Source organism: Hyaena hyaena, unplaced genomic scaffold, assembly GCF_003009895.1.
Source record: "Hyaena hyaena isolate Hyena2069 unplaced genomic scaffold, ASM300989v1 scaffold_30, whole genome shotgun sequence".
Lineage (NCBI taxonomy): Eukaryota > Metazoa > Chordata > Mammalia > Carnivora > Hyaenidae > Hyaena > Hyaena hyaena.
In genome coordinates this window covers 779,553-798,772 of record NW_024080662.1, presented here as the reverse complement: position 1 = coordinate 798,772, position 19,220 = coordinate 779,553, and the positions used below count along the sequence as shown (strand labels likewise).

Here is a 19,220-nt window from a genome sequence, read left to right as displayed (position 1 = left end):
CTGCTACTCCAAGCAGGCGCTCAGAGCAAAGTCGGCCGGAGGGCGCCGGGTGGGGCTGGCGGGGCCAGGGCGTGTGGGCGGGGCTGTGGGCGGGGCCTGCTAAAGGCGGGGCCTAGCCAGCTCCTCCGCGGGACTCTCCAGGCCCTCGCAAGCCTGTCACCTACACCTTCTCTTGGGGGCGTTTCTTTCAGTGGTGAGCCTGTGTGGAGTGGCCCAGAGAGAGGTAGGCAGGTCTGAGTCATCCCTTCCTGCCGCTCACGACCGACTGGGCTGAAGTGAGGAGGGGTCAGAAGCCACCCCAGCACCAGTGTGGGTTTGAGGACCACCTGGCTTATTTCTTCCCTTGGCACCAGTATACAGCCAACACACTCAGACGCTGGTTCCAGAACAGGGCCTGGAGGCCCCTGAGAGACCAAGAATCTGTACCTGAAGGGTACCCTCTGAGGTCAAGGGTCATCCTTTTATGGGCCTGCCCTGGAATGTCAGTGACTAGATGGTGTCAAAGGAAGGCGCATTGCCCCCTGCCTGCCCAAGATGGTAGAGGTTATGAGTTAGGGCCAGCCTGCTGGCTGGACATTAGAGACAAAGGAGAGGCTGCTTATATGGAGGCCCAAACCTAGCTGTGGTCCCTCCACCACTGCCTCAATAGGCAGAAGCTGCAGGATGGGGCTAACAAAACACACAGTGCTGGCCTTCTCTGCTGGCTGTGCTGCTGTGCCCGCCTGATATGGGGGAAACATGGGCTTTGACAGGGCACCTCTAACCCGCTCTGTAAGCTATGCTGGGCCTCAGTCTCTCCGTCTCTGAAATGAGGATGTAGTTCTAACTAGGTGGCTGCCCAGAGTTCTCTCTGCAGTCTGAAGCATCTCGGATTAGGGGGAGGAGAGGCAAGTTTGCCTCTTGCATGTGGACTTCAGCAGCTGCTCCTTGATAACTGGTTCTCCCTAACACTGAAAGGGGGCGCTGGGGGAACTTGTCAGCCTGACAGCCCCCTTAGTCAGGTGGGTCTTGACCCTGGTGGGAGGACAACCTTCATAGGGTGGCCCGAGGTTGAGGTCTGAGGGATCTGTGAACTGTGGGGCCCAGGGCTTTGGAGGGTAAAAGGGGTGGGGGAGAGAGGAGCTTTCAGCTCAGCAGACTCATTCAGCCTGACTTTTGGAGCTGTATCCCCTCTACTCCCCCATCCAGACAATACTACTCGTTTCTCCTTCCAGGAGCACCTTTTCCCTTTCCTTCTCTTGCAGCTTAGATGGCACAACCTACAGGAAGCCCTCCTGATCCAGTCAATGCCCAGTCCATTTTGTGGGTCCCACAAATCATGTGCTATATCACCCCAGCACAGTTGACTCTGAATACCTGACTTCCCACTTTCCCCATTCCTAGTGCTGGACTCCCCTCCCCCTTGGGGCTGGACGTAGGTAGTGAGCACCTGGTAGGTAGTGAGAGGAAACAGCAGGAGTGGGCAGCCACACCCAGTACTGGGAGGATTCAGAGCCTCAGGCAACATAAATGGCACTCCCTTCTCTAACCAGAATTGGCCCGGAAATGAATAAATACCCATAAAGTCATGGCACAGCTCCTGTGTTCCACAGTCAACATGATTAAAGATCATGCCCAGCAAAACTGAAATGAAACATTCTCCACTGGCACCAAGACAGTTTCTTGGACCCTAGTCATACATTCAGAGAGACTTCTGTGGGTTGGGAGGAGACTTCAGGGACCCTCCTTGATCACCCTGTCCACTCATTTGGGGGGTGGGGTGCAGCCATCAACAGTTGATTCCCTGCTGCCACCGTGTGGCCAAGATGTTGGCTACTCCCAGGACAGCGTCCCCTCATGGACAGCCCAGTCCTTGAGAACCAGCATCCACAGGAACGCCCCTCCCTTCTTCCCCATCTGCTCACTCTGCAGGAGCAGGGCAGGCAAACCATGTAGGGGAAGTCAGCTAGTGGGGCCTTGGAGTGCTAAGTTTAAGTGCTCCCCCCAAGTTGAACTCACAAGGCCTGGCCTATATTTGGTTTCGACCTGCCCAACTGCCCCAGTATCTATCACCTTGAAGGAGTGCCCTCTTTTCCCTTTTTGGGTTCTCACATCACTCTGAACATTACTCAGAAAAACAAAAACAAAAACAAAAAACAAAAAACAAAACCAAAAAATAAAAACCTACTGCCAGCCTTTTTCTCCAACCCAAAGAGATCATCTGAGTGGTAGCAGGGGATCTCTCTAACTACAATATGACCATATCGTTCTGCAGCTTTAAAACAAGTTCAGTGGCTTCCCGCTGCTAGACTTCCTGGAGTTGGAAGAACCCTAGGCCTTGAAAGCTTCTCCAGCTTCACTGTAAACCAGTAATACCAGGCTCTTCACCAGATCCTTCACTTTGCACATGCTGGTTCCTCCACTAGAACACCTTCCCTGTTTGGCCTGTCTGATCCCCAGACAGATAAACCCACGCTCCAGGTGCCTACTGTCCTAGGTACACACACTCACCTAATTGTGACCACCATTTCCACACCCACCCAGAATAGGTGCTAAACTGCAGAGGAGCTGAGAGTCCTACAAGAATCACAAGGGTACCTAGGGACTGACCACTGACCACAGGAATGCCAATAGCAGCCATGGACTGCTGGCCCGGCATCACCCTGGCCCCAGAGGCAGTGGTTTGGTGCACTGGCCAAGATCAAGGGGGAGAAAACAGAAGCAGGAACAGGCAGAAATGTGCACATGTGCAGGGTGAGCAGCACCACCAAGCCTATCGCTGTTCCCCAAGCACCTTGGGGCCTAGGCAGGCAGTTTGCTGCCATACACATTCTAATGTGATCCAGGATAGGGCCAAGGGCAGGGGCTATGCTGCCATTTCCTAAGATAGTAAGTAGAACCATTCCAGTGTACCCTTGGCCTATGCCGCCCACCAAATATATTTTCCAACATGGGTTGGTTTTAGTGGCAGAGTATCTTAGCCCAGCTCTCAGAGACTGCATAAGGGTGATTCCCTCGACAGTCTAAAGCGCCCCCCCCCCCCCCCCGCCAACAGCAAGATAGAGTCCTTCTGCACTATGCCTTGGGCTCTGTCCGAAGAGGGTCTCATGATAAGAGTGTAGGGGTCTGTGCCTTCACTGTTGAGCCTTCTGAGATGTCCACAGTGACCCTTGTGGGCTGGACCATGCCAGCATGGCTGAAGAGGGCCCAGTGTGCCTAGTGGCATCTGCCCTTCCTAGGGCAGGGTCCACCCCTACCCCAGAAGTCAGCTGGCTCTTCTTGCAGGCCCTCCAGCTCACTCCTGGGGACATTCTGAGGAAGGCATGGCCAAAAGTACAGATGCCAAGGTGGATAGCTCTTCATGAGGAAGACCAAGACAATTTCCCCAGAGGCCTGAGGGAGTGAGGCTGGTCTCTGAATTTATCTGTGCTGAATACCCAACCACCTCACCAAGGGATCTCACCCACCAGTACCAAGGCCCAGACTCTCCCTAGTTGACTGTCCTCTTACTCAGCTTAGTCACTGCTGAACTACAGCAGCCCTTTAAGCAGAGCCACAGCCCCCAGGGTATATGAGTGGTCCTTTGGGGCACACAGCTGGGGGCCCCTGCTAGGGGTGAGAGAGAGGGGCTGTGCCCTTCTAGGAGGCACCAGGGACTCAGACTGAGTACTGGGGTGGGGCTGTGGGGGCCAAGGCCAGTGGGGTGCTAGAGAGCATTTTATGTATGGCAAGACTTTAGCTGAGTGAAAAGACCCAGCCCAAGGTTCGATTCTAAGTGCCTGTGCTCCTGTGCATGGGGAAGCACAGGTAAGGACTAAGGAGGGGGATCTGGTATCTGCAGGAGTGAGACTGTGTGAGTGAAGGGACCAGTGACAAGGCCTAATGAGTGTCTTCCCCAGAGCACTTTAATGCATGCCCCAACCCACAGTCCCTGCTTGTTTGCTGCCTGGGCAAGAGAGGCCAGCCCATGTGGAGGCTCCCATAGCTTCCATGGCCCAGTGTGCCTAAGAGGGCTGAACCCACACATATCCCCATCAGTAGGTGAGGGGCGTGAGGATGAAGAGGCGATCTTCTTCTTTGCGGATCCAGCGCATCAGCTTATGGATGGCACTGACGGCAGATGCCTTGGTCCCCAGAGGGCTGTAGCACATGTAGAGCTCAAAGGCACCTGTCACCTGGAGGAGGGGGCACAGGGTAGTCATCGCGGTTAGACATCTCTTGGGGCCCCTGCCCGGGATCCCGATGAAGCCAAGCCCATCCCAGGGCTGCCTTACCCAGGCCAGGAGGTTCTCATTGGGGCCCGTGTAGTAGATGGTCTTGAGTGGGCGGGAGGCATTATGGGCCCGGCTGTGCAGGTATTGGTAGAGGCCCAGCAGCCGCTCCTGCTCCTCTTCACTGGTGTACGGGGCCTCAATCTCAGGGCTGGAGATGGGGGAGTGGGTTGGCAAAGAAATAACCTTCATTGCCTTCTCTGGAGATCTAAACAAACTCGTCCTAGCCGGGGAGACTCTGCCATGTGTCCTACCCTCCAAATGTTCTCCCAGGATGGAGCATTGTCTCCTTACCACAGAAGACTCCCCAGGACAGAGCTGGGCCCACCCAGACTGGAGCCCTGTTCTTCCCCCCTCCCCCAAGTTCATAGCATCTTTGGTGAACTTCCCTTGGAGAGGCCAATCTGAGTTTAGGTGTCCAAGACAAAAGTGACATGTCTGAAGTGGAGGAAAAGTACTCTGGGAACCCAAAAGGGGTAATGGGAGGGCAGAAGACGCCACATCTGGCCACAGCCCCTCTGTTGGAGGAGTTCTGCATCCTGGATGGTATCAAAATGACCCCTAAGGCAGACCTGCTCCAGAGCAGGAGATCCAGGAGACCTCTGTTACAGCTTCCTTCTGGTGTACTGGGCATTTCAAGGCTTTCTGGGTAACAAAGTAGAGAGGTATATGCCCATAGGGAGAAGAGTGATAGGGAGTCTGGGTCCCTGATGTCAGAGTAAAACAGACCCAACATGTCAGTCCATTCCCAGATGCTCATCAGCTCCAGGACTGCATCAGGGTTCAGGACCAACTGCTTCCCCTCCCGTCCCCGTCTCCCTCAAGTAGTGCTCCCAAGGTCCTCCCTCACCTGGTGAAGAGTCCTGAGCTCTTTGACTTATAGAGGAAGTGGCGCAGGTCCGGGATGCCCACTTGGGCAACACTGTAGTAGGGCGTGCGCAGTGCCTCCCGCAGCGCCAGGTGGGCTCCGCGCTTCCGCAGGCGCTCCTGAAAGCGGCGGCGGCAGTCAGAGACTGCAAAGAAGTCCTCCCGGTCGGTGGAGACGAGCAACAAGCACAGGTCGGTGTCAGGCTCCAGATAAGAGATATGTGCGTGGAAAAAGCCGGCGGAATTAAATTTGGGTAGGCACACGGGCGTCCAGGCTTCTCCCTCACGGAAGGACGAGGAGGAACTTATGAGGTTGAAGAGCAGGTGCAGGTCGATGGGGTGCAGGAATTGGTCCTTGCGGCGCACGAGCGCCACCAGCTGGTTGCGCGCCAGCAAGATGGAGAAGACAAGGCTGCGCGCTCGCGCCTGCTGCAGACTGGCACTCACCGCGTCGCGCACGGTCGCCGCCAGGGGCAGGCAGCGCGCTGCCCCCATGAGGAAGCTGGGGTCTCGTGCCATTAGCTGCAGCAGGTTGTCGGTGATGCGCTCCGAGCCAGAGAGCAGGCGCCGAAGGTCGTAGTTCTGCTTCTGCTGGAAGATGTGGCTCAACTGGGCACCGGTAAGAAGGCTCAGGATCTGGTAGTAGATGTAGAGCAGCTCCTGCGCCAGTTCCTGCGCCGACTGCCGCGTGCGCGCCACTGCCACCAACACCAGTGGGCTCCGGCGCACGAATACTACCTTGTAGCCATCTGAAGGTGGAGGGAGGGGATGTCAGCTTCTCCGGGGAGCCCTCCGGGATTGGCCTTGCCCAGCTCCCTGGGAGCCCCGGCTTCCTACGCAGCCTGTAGCTTTCTACATCCTCTCCACCCTCCCTCAGATCTCTGCACACAGTAGGGGCTTAAGGATGATGAAGATAAAAACAGCAGCCCACGGTTCCCTTCCCCTGAGGATTCTAGGATGTCCCTGCCACTTGCTTCACAGAGCGGCACCAGCCAAAATGCAGTGAGCACTTCAGAAAAACATTCTTGTGTTAAATGTCAAGAGCTGGGTGGGGCTCCGGACCTAGGACTTCTAGTTCTCTCCAAGGGCAAAGCCCACGTAGAGCCACCTTTGGCCTTCACAATACCCTGTAAGGCAGTCATTGTTGCTACCTATGTTCAGATGACAATGAGGTCATTGCCCTCTAGTGAGGTGGAAGGGCTGCCCTTGGTCATACAGCACATCCCAGCCCTCTAGTCTCTGGGGGACTATGAATTCACCCTGTGCTATGAATTAATCGTGGTCAGGGGAGCCCTCCCTGCCCCCCTTTCCAGATGGCTCACCTGCGTGGATAGAACGGATGGCGTTCTTGTCTGCCTCCAAGAAGGACACCAGGGCCACCATGACACCCATGGTGCTGGAAAGTGCCTCCTCTGACCCATAGCGGGAGTACACAGGCTTCCCCGCCTCGCTCAGCACGAAGACGTGCTTCTGGTGCAGTCGCCATGCCTCAGCAGCCTCCTCCTCATCCCCCTCGCCTGTGCCCTCCCTGGGGGTTTCTGTGGCTGGCCGGCCAGCTGCCCCTGAAGGCTCTGGCCAGTCCTCAGAGCTTCCTGGCAGCATCTCCTCCTGCAGGTCTCGGGCCACACCCGTCAGTTGGGTGCTCAGCTCGCTGAAGTCCTGGCTGATCTGTCGCATGTCTGTAGGCAGTGGTGGAGGACCCCCAACACCCTCCTTGGGGCTGTCCCCAGAAGCTGCCCCATCCTCCGATTCAGTCAGGTCCTCATAGGAACGTGCATGGACGAACATGGCACCCTCCTGCCCGGCACCTGCCAGCCAAAAGCACTGGTGCTTAGAGCAATAGCCACTGGCAGACCGTCTTACCAGCAAGATGCGTAATATGGCACTCTAGCTTTGCCGCCTGTCCCGGAGAGACAAGCCACTGTTCCCTCCTGCTGCTGCCTGCTACAAGTTATGCATCCCTGAATCTTACAGCCCACCAGTTTCCTCCCATCGCATTGGCAATAAAATCCAAACCCCTCATGGCTGCAGGAATAACTTGCTTCTCACGTTCTCATCTCACAGCCCTTACCCAGTCCAGTCACACTGACTTTCATCCACCTGCTCTTTTGACACCCTCAACATGCCCCCACCTACCTCAGGGCCTCTGCACCTGCTGTTCCCTCTGTCTGGAAAGCACTCCCACCTCCTCTCATGGCCGGCTCCTTGTCACACTTCAGCTCTCAGCAAAGACATTAGTTACCTCCTCACCTGACCTCCAAGCCGGGGCACTCTAGCATCTCTCTCTCTTTGATTTCTCTTGTACCACTAGTCAGTTATTATCCTTCTCCCCAACTACAGTGGGATTCCTCCTGAGGGGCAGCAAGGTGGTTGTTCACTGCTGTGTGCCCAGCACCTTGCCCTGTGCGTGGAATACCTCCTCTGCGCAGTGACTCTCTCTCCCTGTGAGCAGTTTCCCTGACCCTGTTCAAACCATAGTTCCTAACTCACTCCACTGGCCCAGGAGTGGCTCCCCTAGGGCAGGGACCATGTCAGTCTTTTTCTACTGATTTTTTTTTTTTTTGACAGAATAATTCAAAAGATGTATTTTTGACTCTCTACGATGAATTAGGTACCATACTAGGCATTTGGAATACAACTACTCTGTGCTCAAAAAGCTCAAAATCTTGTGGATGAGAGATGGGCAATAAACAAATAAAATGACAAAATAAAATAAAAATAAAAGAAACAAATAAAATGACAAAATAACTACTGTCCTATACAGAGCATGGTCAGAGCAGGCAGGCCTAACTCGTGCAGAGGTGACATTTAAGCTGAGAGCTGAGGGAGGGAAAAGGAGCCAGGAAGGCACACAGTAGACCCAGGGAACAGGAGGAGAACCCATGCTGGCAGCCAGACAGCACAGGCTGAGTAGCCCAACATGAAGTGCAGAGGAAGGCCAGACACAGACCGAGCCCGGTGCCCTGCGGTATCCCCAGCACCTGACAAATTGCCCATGAGTGACTGGACAAGTGCATGAATGAGTGGGAATGAAAGACTTGGTGGGAATCCCAGTTGCCCTGGAGGCTGCTCTCACTGTCATCTGCCTGGAGCTGCACACCCTGCCCATACCTGGCTCCATTCCCTGAGCCAGTCCTGGTGTGGGGCTCTCAGCTCTCTCCATACTCTGCCCATCAGAAGGGGCCAGGGTGCCATCGGGGCATTCGCTGCTCCTGTTCCTCTCCATGTCAGCAGCCATCCCTTGGGCTCTCCTGTGGGGCAAACAAAGGCAGTGTCAAGGGTAAGGAGGGAGGTGCTGTTGGCAGGGGTCACTGCCAGTACAGCAACAGTGGTTAGTACAGGAAGCATCCCTCGCCAAGATCCAGCTAGCTCAAACCTCTGGGGAATGGGTTCTGAGTATTCCCCTCTAAAAAATGAGGTATGATGTTCTTTTTCTAAATAGAAAAGGAAGAATTCATTGTACCTATTCATTGTAGAAAACTTGGAAAATACAAAAAAGGATAAAGAAAGAAATGTCACCATTTCCCTGCCATTCAGGATCTTTCACTGTTCACATTTTGGTGCATTTCTTTCCAGTTTTTAAAAAAGTTTTTTTAATGTTTATTTTTGAGAGAGAGAGAGAGAAAGAGAGAGAACAGGGGAGGAGCAAAGAGAGAGGGGGAGACACAGAATCCAAAGCAGGCTGCAGGCTCTGAGCTGTCAGCACAGAGCCCAAGGTGGGCCTTCAACTCACAAACCACAAGATCATGACCTGAGTTGAAGTCGAACGCCTAACTGACTAAGCCACCCAGGCGCCCCTCTAGGTTTTTTTTTGACTGCACATAAAATGTAAATAATTTTTTGTCTGTTTTACAAACTGATAACAGCAGTTAACACCCACTGAGCACCAAGGTAGTGTGCTAAGAAGTGTAAGTGGACACGGTTATCTAAGCCTGATCACTGCACTCTGCGACAGGTGCTCCTGTCTCAGGCTGGCTCTATAGATAAAGTGACTGAGGCTGAGAGAGTAAATACCTTGCCCAATGTCACAACAGGGTGGAAGCACTGGGAGCTGGGAATTGAAACAATTCTGTACCCTGGTATCTTTCACTACACATCCTACCATGAACATTTCCTCATTCAAAACTGAAATGACCAATAGTTCTTTCTGAATATCTAAGCATTTGCAAAGAAAGAGCAAACAGGCTTGTCTTCAGGCTTGCTTTTTTCTGAGTACACTTTTGTACTTTCTGAATTTGGCACCACGGCTTGCCTTACAACTATACAGCTGTACAACTATAGACATAACAGTTGTCAGTGCCCACCTGAATGCCAGAACAGACTCAGCTTGATCTCCTAGTCCTTCGGCAGCCTCAGGGCCAAGTGGAGGTGGCGATGAGTGGATGACAAGGATAACAAAGTTGGATGGCTCACTTGGAGTCACCTCTAAGGGCCCCTGAATGGCAGGCTGAAGCACTTTCATTTGGCAGGCAAAATACATTCACAGGGGAGGGGTTCCACTGAGGCACTGACCCTTTCGCGAAGACAAATCTGGCTAGATAGGCGAGAGGACTGCAAAGACCAGTCAGAGACTTATGAAGAAGGCAGGCCAAGGGCCTGGGAAGGACTGGTGTTAGTGTGAGCAAAGTAGACCCTGTCCCTGGCCTCCTAGGGCAGAGTCCTAGGGAATAAATGAAGCCTTGTTTCTTACTAGCTCCACAAAAGAGACAGCATCCCCATCACTCTTGTTTGTGTGTTCCCAGGTTGCCTGTGTCCACGGTCACTCTCTCAGACCCCTTATCCTCATCCCACCAGAGCTCCTATCAGGCAGTTTCTGTATATACCCAAAGAACTGACTTTCAAGTTTTTTGGGGTTTTGTTTGTTTGTTTGTTTGTTTGGTCATCTTTGTTCTAAGCTATGGAATCCTTTCTCAAATGCATCTTTTGCAGAAATTCAATGGGCAAAGCAGACAGGGAAGCCTGGTGGCCACTCTTGCACCAAACCTGGAGCATCACAGAACAAGTGAAATTTGGGCACCACTGGCCAATAGTAGCACCCTGCTTAGAGTAGGACCAAAGAAAGATAATTTGGGGGAACATCTACCTTTGGGGATTTTCTAGGTCACTAACCTCATCCATTAGGACAGTCAAGAGTGAAGCTTCCTAGGGGCACCTGGGTGGCTCAGTCGGTTAAGCGTCCGACTTCGGCTCAGGTCATGATCTCACGGTTCCTGGGTTCGAGCCCCACATTGGGCTCTGTGCTGACAGCTAGCTCAGAGCCTGGAGCCTGTTTCGGATTCTGTATCTCCCTCTCTATCTGACCCTCCCCTGCTCACGCTGTCTTTCTCTCTCTCAGAAATAAATAAAACATTAAAAAAAAAAAAAAAGAAAAAAAGAGTGAAGCTTCCTAGCGTGAGTCAGAGCCCAGAGGACCAAGGCATGGGCCACCTTGTCTGACAGAGGGCCAGAGTAACTAAAAGGCTACTTGCCCTCAACAGCTACCAGTTCAGAAAGGTCCGCTCAGAAACAGAGACCAAGAGGAGTAATCCCAAACAGGCCAAACAAGCACTGTAACACCACAGAGGCTGGGGCAGTGGGTGCTACCATAACTAGGCCATGCCTAGGTCTTTCAGCAAGATACAGGTCACATGAGAACCTCGCACAGCATGATTTCACAAGCTAACCTAAAAGCGAGATTGGGGTCTGCACTGCTATGTGAAGATGGAGTGTCCCCAGAGAGACAGACGAGTCTGTCTGTATCCAGGCAGAGGGCAAGCTGCTACTGACAGTCCCAGGGTTGTGGCCAAGCCTTCTGGACCTGACTCCCTGGATGGAGACCTGGACTACTATGTGCTTCTTTCCGGGGAGTAGGTCCAGAACCATTGCTTCAAATTACTACATTTCTATGTCGACTCACTTTCCCGTTCCCTGTCAATAAGTTCACACCTTCTCTCTTCTCAGACTTCCATCACTTACTTCTCCCACGCTCACTCATAGATCACGATCCATGATATCACTGAGAGAGCAGAAGTCAGCAAAAGATAACTTCCAAGATTCCCACCACCACCTCGTCTCACCTGCCAGACTCTGCCTTCCTTCTCACTGAAGATGAGCTGTCTTTGCTTCACTGGGAGCAAACTCCCCCACTGCAGTCCCTTTCGCTCTTGAGCACAAGCACATGGCTTCAGCAGCTGTCCCTCTCCGTCCCCCAGGTCATTCGTTTCCCCTTCTCTCCCACCCTGCACCAAAATGCTGACGCTTCCTCCATTTTCAAAACACCTTCCTTTGGGTGTGTTCACTCGTTATAATTCACTGAGCTGTACTTATGATTTGTGAACTTTATGTTTGTATTATTTCAGTTAAAAAGTTAAGAGAATCCCCCCCCCTTAACTCTACATTCCCTTCTAGTTTCTACCCCATTTTTTTTGGCTGCTCTTTATAAAACAAACAGACCTCAAAATAGTAAATAATACATGGAGTATAATTAGTAGACTAGGCTATGCTGTGTAACAAATGAATGCCAAAATTGTAAAGGCTTCACACATAAAGGCTTATTTTTCGCTCACACAAAATTTACCATGGGTCTGGTAGCAGTTCAGCTCCCTTCCAAGCAGTGATTCAGGAATCCAGGGTACTCGCATCTCATAGCTCTGCCATCTGGAATATATGCCTTTCCCACATCACTGGACAGTGAAAGATTGGGCAGGAAGGCCATGTGCCAGCTCTTAAATACTTCAAAGCCCAGATTGGCCAGAAATAGATTGGCCAGAAGTAATCACATGGCCAGAGGAACTGGGAAATGTGGGGAGCTCACGGGTATCTGGTAATCAAGAAGTACACCTGCCACAGCCTCTCCACTTCTCCCACTTTTTTTTTTAAGTAGCTCTACACCTAATGCGGGTATCGAACTCGCAACTCCAAAATCAAGAGTTGCATGCTCTACTATTGAGCCAGCGAGGTACCCCTCTCTTACTCATTCTTAAAGCCATTCCAACTGGACTTGTGCCTCCATTACTCCAGCAACGCTGCTCCCATCAAGGTTGTTAGTTGATCCTCTCACCTCACTCGGTAGCAATAATTGATATATATATATTTTTTTTTTTTTAAATTTTTTTATTTTAAATATTTTTTATTTTATTTCTAGGATAGAGAGAGACAGCGTGAACAGGGGAGAGTCAGAGAGAGAGGGAGACACAGACTCTGAAACAGGCTCCAGGCTCTGAGCTGGCAGTCAGCACAGAGCCCGATGCGGGGCTCGAACCCACGAACCGCGAGATCATGACCTAAGCGAAAGTCGGACGCTTAACCGACTAAGCCACCCAGGTGCCCCAATAATTGATATATATTTGATGATTTCCTCTCTCTTAAAACACTTTTCTTCTTGTACACCCTCCTTTCTTGGTTCTCCACCTACCTCATAGACCATTCCTGCTAAGTCCTTTCTGCAGTTCTTCTTTCAGTTAGGGGACCCAGATTTCAGCCTGTGGATTTCTTCTCTGTCTTCATTCAATCCACTGGTGATCTTATTCAGTCTTGTGCGTTTATTATTTTTTTAAATGTTTATTTTAAGAGGGAGAGGGAGGAGAGAGAGAGAGAGAGAGAGAGAGAGAGAATCCCAAGTAGGCTTCACACTACCAGTGCAGAGCCTGACATGGGGCTCGAACTCATAACTGTGAGATTATGACCTGAGCTAGTATCAAGAATCGGATGCTTAACCAACTGAGCCAACCAGATGACGCATGGTTTTAAACTCCTCTGATACATTAGTGATTTCAATTTTTATTTCCAGCCCCAATCTCTCTTCTGACTTCTAGAGGCACACACATTTAACTGTCTACTTGATGTCTTACAGTATATCAAAGTAATATGTCCAAAACTGAGTTCCTGATTATTCTCTTAAAAATTTACTCCTCCCAGAGTTTTTTCCCATTTCAGTGAAAGACAATGTCATCCTTTCAGTTTTTCAGAAAAAAATCTTGGGGTCGTCTCTTTTCCTCACACCTTATATATCAAATCACGAGCAAATCCTGTCACCTGTACTTGTGAATACAGGCACACACAGCAAAATGTCTCTCTAGTTAATATTTTCCCTATAGAATTCCTTTTGGTTTTTAATACCCAACTGTGGTAGGCAGCTTTCAAGCCGGTCCCTAGTGATCCTCAATTTCTAGTGTTCATGCCTTTGCAGACTCCCCTCCCACACTGAGCAGTTATGTAACCAATAGGATAATGTGAAAATGACAATGTGTGATTTCTGAGGCTAGGTCATAAAAGACACTGTGGCTTCTGCCCTGCTGTCTTGGATGGAGGTCACAGCCATATTGTGAGGCTACTCGAGCAGCTGTCTACAGAGAGAACCTCATGGCAAGAAACTGAGACCTGCAAACAGCCAGTACCAAATGTGCCAGTCATGTGAGTGAGCAATCCTTTAGCCCCAGTCAAGCCTTTAGATATTCGCAACTTCATGAGAGAACCTGATCCTGAACCATCCAGCAAAGCTGCTCCCAAATTTCTCCCCAATACCCACAGGAACTGCATGAGATAATAAATATTTATTGTTGTTTTAAGCTGCTAAGTTTTGGGGTAATTTGTTACACAGCGAATAGATAACTAATACAACAAACTTGTATTGATTCAGCTTATATTTATGTAGAAAAATGCATATTTACATCATCAAAACCCGATCTATATTTTAAACAAGTGATGTACATTTAAATCCTCAAATTGCATTCCAAATTGGATAGAACATCACCCACTAAGTAGCAACAAAACGGGCTTACTTGCATCATGCCTGTTGCAGGTACTGAAAGAGGCCATGATATGCATCAAAGCAGCAAACTCTGGTGATCAGGAGGGAATGTTACCAGCATTTTCTATCTAACACTATAACTTACTGGGCATGTATCGGGTATATATTTTCTTGTGTTTTAGCGCCATTTTAGAAAATTGGGGGTTTGTGGTCAAGGAGGGAAGCATTATACTTTTTCCCATTTAAAATAATGGGGGGGGGAAGGTGCCTGGGTGGCTCAGTCTTTTGGGCTTCCAACTTCAGCTCAGATCATGATCTTGTGGTCTGTGGGTTTGAGCCCCGTGTTAGGCTCTGTGCTGACAACTTGGAGCCGGGAGCCTGCTTCAGATTCTGTCTTTCTCTCTGCTCCTCCTCACACTGTCTCTCACTCTCTCAAAAATAAATAAAAACATTTTTAAAAATTTAAAATAGTGGGAAAAGGGGTGCCTGGGTGGCTCAGTTGGTTAATGTCCGACTCTTCGTTTCAGCTCAGGTCATCTATGATCTCATGGTTTCATGTATTTGAGCCCCATGTCAGGCTCTGTGCTGGCAGCATAGAGTTTGCGTGGGATTCTCTCTCTCTCTCTCTCTCTCTCTCTGCCCCTTCCCCACTCATGTTGTCCTGATCTCTCTCAAAATAAATAAAAACTAAAAAAAAATACAATAAAATAACAGGAAACAGATACTAAGTCAGTGATTCCAGACATAATGTCCAACTTTTGTGGAACAGATTACTGACGTTATATGGGAAAAGCCCATATCCAGAATCTGACCACAGCTCATCACCACCACACTGCCACATTGGTCCAGGTCACCATTATCTCTCTAGGGGAGTGATGCACCAGCCTTTTAACCAGTCTCTCCACATCTGCCTTTGTCCTGCACAGCCTAACCCTCTCACAGCACTCAAAGAGATCCTCTTGAAAACAAAGTCAGGTCGTTTAATTCTTCTCTCACAACTCAATAATGGTTGTCACTCATTCAGTGAGACAGCCAATTTCCTCAGTGCAGCACACAAGGCCCCACTCTACCCCTTCCCATTACTTCTTTGACTTCATCTCCTATCCTTTCCCTGGCTCCCTTCACCTCAGCCCAGCCACACTGACCTCATGGCTTTCCTCTAGGATAATGTAAATGTAAATCCTGAGCACTCATTCATTTCAGAATTTTGTCCTTGCTGAGCTTTCTGTCTGGACCACATCTTCTGCTTTTCCCTTTGCCCCTCATTCACCTATTCCACCGCTGGGGCTAGATATTGACATGACCCACTCTCTCACTTCCTTCAGGTTGCTGCTCAAGTGTTATCAGAGAGGCCTTCCTGCAATATCCCTGATTCTTACCTCTCTTGCCCTGCTTCATTTTTCTACACTGAAGGTCAGTCACAAATTTCAATATGTAAGCTCCACACGCAGGTGGAGTTTAATCAACATTTTCCAGATAAATAACTTTGGAAGGGAAAAGGTGAAAGATTCTCAAAGAATATCCAGTTATAATGCAGCCTCTGGAGACCCCTGCCTGTGGAGAAGACTTGTTTTTGGTAGTAGTCAAGTGCTCAAGAACAATGGTCCTGGAATCAGAGGGACCTGGATGGACCTTGTTTGGTTTCATAAGTCTTAGTTTTCTCATCTATAAAATGAGGGTAATGATAGTACCGATTCATGGGATTGTGGGAGGATTAAGAGATAATCCATGTAATTTGTTTACCCTGGCACACAGTAGGCACTAGTACACTTAATGGCTACTGCCATTAACATATCATGATTATTTTTACTTAGCATTCAGACCATATGTAGCTGCACTTATACACAAAAAGTGGTCTCTGCCATGTAAATCAGTCCTTTGAGAGTTGGCCTACCCTGAGCCAGGCCCTGAGTGACCTGGCCTGGGAAAACTGGATTCTGACCTCATGAAGGTACCTGGGTAGCTTCTGGCCTGAAGTGACCCCTGTGATGTCCAGCCAAAGACATGTCTGTGGGCCTCGGGCTGGGGGTTCCTCCAGGCTTACTGGCTATTCATTGGGCCTGACATTGCAGGTACAGACCATTGGTTGTCTGCTGCTCCTGGAAGTCTCTCCCGAGTTGAATCCTTGGTCAGCCACATGCTCCTGCTCTGTGGCCTTGTACCTCTGGCTCAAAGACCCAAAAAAGGTCTATGGCACTTACCCAACATCCTGGGGGCCTACTACCCACTGATCCCTTGTGGACTTCAGGTGACTGAACCCAGCATGGCTGCGTGGTACCCAGCATGGTAACTACATGAAACGAGGGCAGGATCAGCTGGCTGGGGCTAGTGGATGCTTCCTTCACAATAGTTCCCCTGCTACCTGAGATCATGTAGCAGCTCAGCATCTCCAAGGCCAATCTGGGGATCCAGCCAAAAGTCCTGATGAAGCTAACAGTTCTCTGGACACTTAGTCTGGAAACTAGGCAGGGAGGCTGAGTGACTCACAGTAAATCCCATAACGTGCATGACTAAAACTCCTGGGAGACTGGGCCTGAAGCAGTTAAGCGAGAGAGGTCTCCTGGAACCAGTTCCATATGTGCTCTCGGGGTTCCTTCTCAGACAGCCTCTCTAGAAGCCCCTAGGGCATGCTACTTTCTCTAGAAGTGTTCTGCTGTGCCTACAAGCAATGTCACCAAACAGGTTGGCTCAATCAACCCTTCTTGTGTGCTTCCCTCCCTCCAGCGCCCACCCTGTAGCAGGGAGAACCTTCAAGAGCCCCTCCCTACTGGCTCTTACCACTCTTGCTCCCTCTTCCTGCTTGGATAGCGCTCCATCCTGCCCTGACTCTTTTGGGAGTGGGCTATCTGAGAGGGTGGTGCCAGAATGCATGGGTCTGTGGCACACAGGGCCCTGGTGAAGCTCTGCTGTAGCTGGTTCAGCAGGATGCCTACTCCGTGAGCGTGGCCTGGTACTTGTCACACTTGGTGGCCACTCCCCTCTCTGACAAAGGCTGCTCACCCTCCCCCAGCAAACTGGAACCCAGAAAGGGTTGCTTTCCCAGTACAAGGGGCAGACTGGTTATCTGAGTCAGGGCACCCTTGAGAGCAAAGTCCAAAGCCCCAGGACACTTCCAGGAGTTGTCCGCTCACCTCACAGTCACCTCTGCAGATTTTTGAGAGGATTCTGCTGGGGGTGGGGTGGGGAGAAATGTGTATGCCTTGGTGGGCGGGTCCTACCAGCCCACTGCCTCCTACAGGACTTTGCTCTGCCAGCCAAAGGAAGGGTTCTGGTCCTCACCTTTTATATTCTCTGGCTGGAGGACAACCGGCTAAGGCACCCCAAAGAGACTAAGTCCTCCTGTCTCAAGTGGAGCATAGGTGTCAGGGGCTCCCAGTCTTCACGCCCCTGGCTCCAAGGATGACAGCTCTCCAGTCTCTCGGTACCCCCAGGCCACGTGGGTTGGCAGTCGTACTCACCTGTTTCTCCGGAGGGGCCCAGGACGCACAGAGATTGCCGGTCACTGCTCTCTGCCGGACCCCCAGGAGGGCGCAGGTGTCCGGCCGAGGTCGGCCGGAGGACGCAGGTCAGACTCTCGGACCCCTGCGGACGCAGACATGGCCACAGCGCAGGCCACCGTCGCCTCCCACCGCCCTTCACCCAGACGCCGGCCCAGGAAGACAGCCCTCGCTGGCCTCTCGTGGCGGAGGCCCAGCTCCAGCCGCTCGTCCCGGCCCTGCCCGTCCCGGGGTGCATTGTGGGAAATGTAGTCGGCGCTCACCGCTGCCTGCGGCACTCAGAGGCGGGGTTGGGCACAGTATCCTCGCAAAGTTGAGGGCGGGGCGTCACCCGGAGCAGGATTTGTCTCATTTGGAACCTCCTTCTCCTGCGTGGGGCCTGGCTCAAATGCCTCCTCGGAACCCAAAGTCCAGGGTGGATCGCAAGCCTAAGACTCCCTGCCCCGTCCGCCCGGGCCATCTAGAGGTTTATTTCAAGGCAGAGGAAGAGACGTTGGGATTGTTTCCTCTGTTGATTGTGGAAAGGCAGTGCAAGTTTGGGAGCTGGCTAAATGCAATTAGTGGGTCCAGCTACACTGGTTGTAAAGGATGTAGGCACACCAATTGCTGCTGAAGACGTCTTTTTAGCTACATTTTAATGTTATCAGTATGAGGCTCTAAAACAGCTCTCAGCTTTGCACATAGAATGATCTGGGGAAATTTTACTTTTTTATTATTTTATTTTATTTTAAAATATTTTTATTTATTTCTAGGAGAGAGAGAGAGACAGCGTGAGCAGGGGAGGGTCAGAGAGAGAGGGAGACACAAACTCTGAAATAGGCTCCAGGCTCTGTGCTGACAGCTAGCTTGGAGCCTGGAGCCTGCTTCGGATTATATGTCTCCCTCTTTCTCTGACCCTCCCCTGCTCACGCTCTCTCTCTCTCTCTCAGAAAAAAAATTTTTTTTAATGTAATTTAATTTAAAAAAAAGAGAGAGAGTTAAAGCCAAGAAGATGTCATATTCTCACATTGGTACAGAAGTATCCTGGCTATATTCCATTAACTAAAAATTGCACTCCATAGAATTGATCTTTATTGAAGACAAACTTAAAAGTTTCCTAACATACCTAACCAGTCTCCTCAACAGTGTTTAGGTTGACCTCAGAGTTTTTTCTAGAGTCTCACTCTTGTTTTCAAGCACATCAGCTCCACCAGACAGCACCACTGTCATTTGGAAGTACAGCTGACCCTTGAACAACAGGTGTTTTGTTACAGCAAATTCACTTATATGTAGACTTTTTTCAATAAGTATATTGGAAAATTTGGAGGAGGGGATTTGTGACAATTTGAAAAACCTTGCAGATGAACCATGTGGCCTAGAAATATTAAAAAGTTAAGAAAAAGGTATGTCATGAATGCATAAAATATATACACATACTAGTCCATCTTACCATTTACTACCACAAAAAATATACACAAAATATAAAAGTTAAAATTTATTAACTTCCTCCCATGCTGTATGTATACTCCATACAGTATAGACTGTATGTACATGGTACCATTTGCAGAGAGAAATGTAAACAAGAATAAAGATGTAGTATTAAATTATAACTGCGTACAATTTACTATAGAACATACTGTGCTACTGTGATAATTAGCCACCTGTTGCTTTTGTGGTGAGCTTGTGTTTCTAGTATCCACTTAAAACCCCATGCAATGCTAATCATCTCCTTGTGAGCAGTTCGTCTCTCTGCTAAATTGCATATCACAGTAAAAAGCGACCTCTTGTGGTTCTCACCATTGAGCAGTTAAGTTTTGGGGGAGTCCAAAGTTTTACGTGGATTTTCAACTCCACAGGTGGGGATGGGGTGGGGTTGGTGTTCCAACCCCTAGGCTGTTC

General features: G+C 50.3%; 1 protein-coding gene across 1 annotated transcript; it reads right to left on the bottom strand.

Annotated features, from left to right (window-relative positions):
* Positions 1 to 3,862: 3,862 nt before the first annotated feature.
* On the bottom strand, positions 3,863 to 17,559 carry MON1A (MON1 homolog A, secretory trafficking associated). Its single transcript, XM_039228402.1, has 6 exons — positions 17,304 to 17,559; positions 8,229 to 8,368; positions 6,440 to 6,925; positions 5,101 to 5,866; positions 4,254 to 4,401; positions 3,863 to 4,154 (listed from the first exon to the last, which is right to left on the bottom strand). The coding sequence occupies exons 2-6, from the start codon at positions 8,353 to 8,355 to the stop codon at positions 4,014 to 4,016; spliced, it is 1,668 nt and encodes a 555-aa protein (XP_039084333.1). The 5' UTR covers positions 8,356 to 8,368; positions 17,304 to 17,559; the 3' UTR covers positions 3,863 to 4,013.
* Positions 17,560 to 19,220: the final 1,661 nt, after the last annotated feature.